At 36.4% G+C, this 6,000-nt stretch overlaps 1 protein-coding gene across 2 annotated transcripts in view; it reads right to left on the bottom strand.

The window, feature by feature from the left end:
- Positions 1–615: 615 nt before the first annotated feature.
- The window catches only part of LOC138663722 (zinc finger protein 25-like), a 42,801-nt gene continuing 37,416 nt past the window's right edge, over positions 616–6,000 (bottom strand). For both annotated transcript variants that reach the window (XM_069750039.1, XM_069750038.1), the window contains one exon: positions 616–2,521. In XM_069750039.1, coding sequence (XP_069606140.1) covers positions 1,533–2,521 — 989 coding nt within the window. In that variant the 3' untranslated portion in view covers positions 616–1,532. The remainder of the gene's footprint in view (positions 2,522–6,000) is intronic.

The following is a 6,000-nucleotide window of genomic DNA, read 5'->3' as shown; positions in this document are numbered from 1 at the left end:
GTGATTATTACAACCCACAACCTCAGATCTTCAAAAGGCCCTTGTAACAAAAACAGGGGACAGGTATCCCAAATATACACTTTTTATGAATGTGCCCTATAAATATGAGATATTGAAGACAAAAGGCATCAAAAAGTGACAAACTTTATGCAAGGGTGCATACTTTTTTTGAGAAATGGATGGAGCTTAGTAGGAGGTAGCAGTTTCAAACATTTTGCAGCAAATTTACAATAATGTAATTTAATTTCCTATGTGCAGTCTAAAGATGTCCTAAATGTATTAAGAGGCGTAGACCTTTCTTTAGAGGACACATTTCCTTATCTTCATAGGCATTATTAAATTCACTCAGATGCAATTTTGCCTGATGAATGGACCCAAGAGAATTGTAAAATCTAATTGAACAGTGCCTAGCATGTGATTTTATCCAGTAAATGAGGAGATTACAAAATGGATGGTATCATTCAAAATGCAACTTGTCCCACAAAAAACAAGACGTAATTTGCTAAAACAAAAATTCATCAAAACATGACCTTTAGTGGTTAAACTAACGAACTCTGCGGAGGATCAAGAGAGTGGAAATGTGTAGAACATTAATTGAAAAAAACTCAACAGAGCTATAACCCTAAATCCGAAAACTTTATTAGATGATAATGTTTTAAAAAAATAAAGAGGAAAAGAAATGATGATGTTCATAGTTAACTGTAATAAACATAACACACACATAAAACAAATAGTGATGTATGAAATTAAAATCTTAATTACTTTATTAGCTCTATGATTTGATGATTACAATGTATTGGCCATACAAATAAATCCACAGAATGTCTGAATTGGAGGTCAGATAAAGGACACATTCACTCACTATTTGTTCAGAATTTTACATCAGTATTTGTAAGCCAAAACCAGAAGTGGAACAATCAGAGGAAAAGTATAATAAAAACACGTCACCACTTCTACATTTTTCACCTATTCCTGGTTTACAAATATTGATGTATTAAAATACTGACCAAACACTGAATGTGACCAAAGACTAAAACTATTATGTCTCTTTGTTGTCAATCATTTAATTTCAGAACATTAAAAAAGACCCAAAACATTTATTAAAAAAATAAAACAATATTCTAAATTTAGGTTTAAGAGAATAAATGTGACATTGGTAAAAAAAGACAAGTGGCAAAACCACTTTAAGATATTATGTTTACACTAGTTATATCAGAGTTATTTGTCTAAGAAGTGAGTGGAATAAATATTTCTCGCATCCTGTGTTTTACACTGTGAGATCTTTGATGCGCAATTAGATTTCAGTTGTGGTTTTTGTGAGTCGTCTGATTTATTTTCAGAATTGATTTTTGAGAACAAGATTTCCCACATTCAGAACATGAATACGGCTTCTCTCTTGTAAGGACTTTCTGATGTGTAGCAACATGTGATTTTTTGGTAAAATTTTTTATACATTCTGAGCACGAAATATTTTCTACCCGGTATGACTTATTTGATGTGCATCTAAATTTTCCTTCTTTTTAAAAGATTTATCACATTGTGAACTTGAAATTTGTTCCTGTGTGAGCTTTCTGATGTCGTAAAAGAACTGATTGCTGGCTAAAACATTTCCCACATTCTGAACATGAAAAAGGCTTCTCCCCTGTGTGAACTCTTTGATGTTCAACAAGATGTTGTTTCAACTTATAAGATTTCTCACATTCGGAGCATGAATAAGGCCTCTCTCCTGTGTGACTTATCTGATGCGTTACCAAACCAGATTTCTGGCCAAAACATTTTCCACATTCAGAGCATGAATATGGTTTCTCTCCTGTGTGAACTCTCTGATGTGCAGCAAGATTTGATTTCTGTGTAAAACATCTCCCACATTCTGAGCATGAAAATGGCTTCTCCCCTGTGTGACTTCTTTGATGTGCCACTAAAACGGTCTTCTGTTTATAAGATTTACCACATTGTGGACATGCAAATGGTTTCTCATCTGTGTGAAGTCTGTGATGTCTATTTAGATCTGATTTCTGGCTAAAACATTTCCCACATACTGAACATAAATAAGGCTTCAGCCCTGTGTGACTTCTTTGATGTGCCACTAAAACAGTCTTCTGTTTAAAAGCTTTACCACATTCTAAACATGAATATGGCTTCTCTGTTGTGTGTATTTGCTGATGTGTCACAAGATTGGATTTATAGTTGAAGCATTTCCCACATTCTAAACAAGAGTATGGCTTCTCCTGTGTGTGAATTCTCTGATGAGATGCAAGTTGGGATTTATGCTTGAAGCATTTCCCACATTCTGAACACGAATAGGGCTTAATTCCTGCATTAACGCTTTGATTTTGCTTCACAATCTGCGGTGAATATAGGACCAACAGAAGAGGATAAGATGATAGATCTTTGCTTTGTAGGGCTGAGTTTTCATACGGGTTAACGGCGTGCTGTTCATTTGCAACTTGTGTGATTCCATGATCACTTGCTTTAAAATCTGAAGATCTTTGATGTTCTTCTTGGCTTAAAGCATAGGCACCTGCCAAGAATAAACTCATTTTTATAAAGGTTTTCATAAGAAATGCAAGTCATGTAGTCAGTTGTTTATTAATTAACTGATGAAGACAGCTGTAATGGATCACAATTTAATAGAAGTTTTTGATGTCTATTTTATTCTGCATCCTAAAAAGTTTAAATCTGTCTATCACCACCCCCTTTCTAGTAAATTAGTCAGTAGAAAATCATAAAGTCACTAATCGGTCAGTGTTTTTTTATGGTGTGCGTATCTGTTTCACACCTTCCTTGACTTACGTCAAGGGTCCCCACACTTGCGAGTCCTATCAAGAAACAGTTAAATCCACAAAAAGAGGACTTAGAAATCCTCCAAAATTATTCAAAAAACACCAGAAAAAAAGGCAGATACTTACCGCTGTACCCCGATAGTGCATTTGTTTGGAGGCCTGAGCAGGTAAGCATCTGCCTTTTTCTGGTGTTTTTCACAAGTCCTTAAGACCGTTCTCTATGCTTAATGTTGCACACACAGACACACAATGCAAAGATTGGGCAAACTTCTTCCCTTTTTTTTCTGGTTTCATGTGTTATTCTCATATTGGCCACACATTTTACTTGCCACAGGTAAGTTTGAACAAGCACCACATGCTTGAAACAAAGTTGTTCACCTACATTTTTGGAATGGTGCCAACAATATTGACCTGCCCTTTTTTGCAGTGTGTGTGAAATTGTGTCTTTTTCTACTTGATTTTTGTGTTGCTCCAACACACATTGTATACCAAAACATATGAAATTGCAATAATTTCAAGGGTGCCAACACTTTCAGCCATGACTATATGCTTGATTTCTTCTGTATATAATGAAGAAAGCAGGCTAACTCTACACTAAGAGAACCTTGGTGGACATAATCCAAGAAAGTGCAGGTTCATATAGATTTTCTGAACTTGTTAAACCATCTAAGCAACACTCGAACACCCAGAAACAGGCATGAAGGATCAGTAGCATGATGGAGCAGAAGTCAAGTAAACAAATTAACTTTAACAAGGACCAAATTAAGTTTTCAGAGGGACTTCAGGCCCAACAACTGCATTTGGTCTAAAATCAGCCAGATTATCAAGTTCTGGACAACATAATTATGCTCAAATGAGCCACTTCACGTCAAGATCTGAACCTCAAACATTTCTAGTGTAAATTACAGTAGAACATATTCCAATCTTTAGGAAGGTACAAATTAGATTTAATGAGAACCTCACACTCTGTGGATTATAAATATCTACTTGAATACCATGCCATCAAGTATAAATTGAAAACCCACGTATGCTGAACTAATTTTAGAGATTAAAAGATCGAAAGCACCCCTAAGATTTTAGGCTTAACTCATTCCCTGACAGATAAGCAAACTTGAATAGACAAAACTATAAATAAAAGATCTTCACTATTTTGTTGTGGTATCTGCTTCTCTATCTGGTTTGTCCCATAAAGGCACAATCTTCTTAGTCCTCACAGGAAAAATAAAAAATTGTGCCTTAGATCCTAATTCACTGTAGTTAATGAATTCTATCTAGGAGAAGTTCTGCTCACTGCTTCCCAGATCCAATACACAAAAATTCCTATAAGAACCTAGTAGGAAAAGCTGGACTGCGGTATTCGTTACTATGCGTCATGTTCATACATTCTTACAGAGAAAGATAGAATTATCCCATTCTTTATTATGGCATCAAACTGTAATGGCTGCTTATGACAGACTACACACTACACATTAAATACTTGACACATCAGTGTTCTGGCGATAAGAGGGAGAAACCAAGGAGATATTCATTAAATAAAAAAACAGTGAATAATGAAAAAAGACTGATCGGATACAAAAACTTTAAGAACACCACAACCCATAATCGATTTCTTCAAAAGAGGAAGTAACCCAGAAGAAAGATCAATTTACTACTAGATATGATGAAACCATTCTATCATGCAACTCCAACCAGGAGGATTGACTTGGACATTGCATGTCTACCAACTTAATTCCAACATGCCCATTTTAAGAATCCACACTAGGAGGATTTACTGTTGATAAACCATCAATGTCCCAGTAAATCCACTTAATCGGAATTGATTGAAATATTGACTGTTTTACAACTTTATGCTGATGAGTCCAACTAACCACTCCAAACTAGGGGGATTTATTAGGATATTGATGGTTTACCAAGTTTATGCTGATGAGCCCAGTAAGTAATATTGAGTGGTACATTGATGGTTTACCAACGTAATACCGACAAGCCCATTTTTCAACACATGGCTAGAAGGATTGACTTGGCTTACAATGGTTTCATCTAATTTACTGTTGGTAAACCGTCAATCCTCCTAGTTTCCATTGACTGAGACATTGATTGCTCGCCAACTTGATAGTGATGAGCACACTATACAACTTCAAACTAGCAGGATTGACAGCCCATTTTACAACACCTGCTAGGAACATTAACAGTTCAAACAATGGTTTAATCTGAGGTACAGCAACATGCACATCCAGAGGACTAGACTGGAATATTTGGGGATTTACCACATTTCCTGCAGGCATACAAGTTTACTAAAGCTAGAACTGATTGTACACTTTCATTAATCATAGAATCATAGAATGGTAGAGTTGGAAGGGACCTCAAGGGTCATCTGGTCCAACCTCCTGCTCAATGCAGCAATCACTAAACCATCTCAGACAGATTTTAGAAAACAGCAACACACCACAAAAATAATATATGAAATAATAGTCTATAATATATATATATACAGGTCCTTCTCAAAAAATTAGCATATAGTGTTACATTTCATTATTTACCATAATGTAATGATTACAATTAAACTTTCATATATTAGATTCTTTATCCACCAACTGAAATTTGTCAGGTCTTTTATTGTTTTAATACTGATGATTTTGGCATACAACTCCTGATAACCCAAAAAACCTGTCTCAATAAATTAGCATATCAAGAAAAGGTTCTCTAAACGACCTATTACCCTAATCTTCTGAATCAACTAATTAACTCTAAACACATGCAAAAGATACCTGAGGCTTTTATAAACTCCCTGCCTGGTTCATTACTCAAAACCCCCATCATGGGTAAGACTAGCGACCTGACAGATGTCAAGAAGGCCATCATTGACACCCTCAAGCAAGAGGGTAAGACCCAGAAAGAAATTTCTCAACAAATAGGCTGTTCCCAGAGTGCTGTATCAAGGCACCTCAATGGTAAGTCTGTTGGAAGGAAACAATGTGGCAGAAAACGCTGTACAACGAGAAGAGGAGACCGGACCCTGAGGAAGATTGTGGAGAAGGACCGATTCCAGACCTTGGGGAACCTGAGGAAGCAGTGGACTGAGTCTGGTGTGGAAACATCCATAGCCACCGTGCACAGGCGTGTGCAGGAAATGGGATACAGGTGCCGCATTCCCCAGGTAAAGCCACTTTTGAACCATAAACAGCGGCAGAGGCGCCTGACCTGGGCTACAGAGAAGCAG

This window comes from Ranitomeya imitator, chromosome 2, assembly GCF_032444005.1.
Source record: "Ranitomeya imitator isolate aRanImi1 chromosome 2, aRanImi1.pri, whole genome shotgun sequence".
Lineage (NCBI taxonomy): Eukaryota > Metazoa > Chordata > Amphibia > Anura > Dendrobatidae > Ranitomeya > Ranitomeya imitator.
This window is presented reverse-complemented; position numbering and strand designations above follow the sequence as displayed.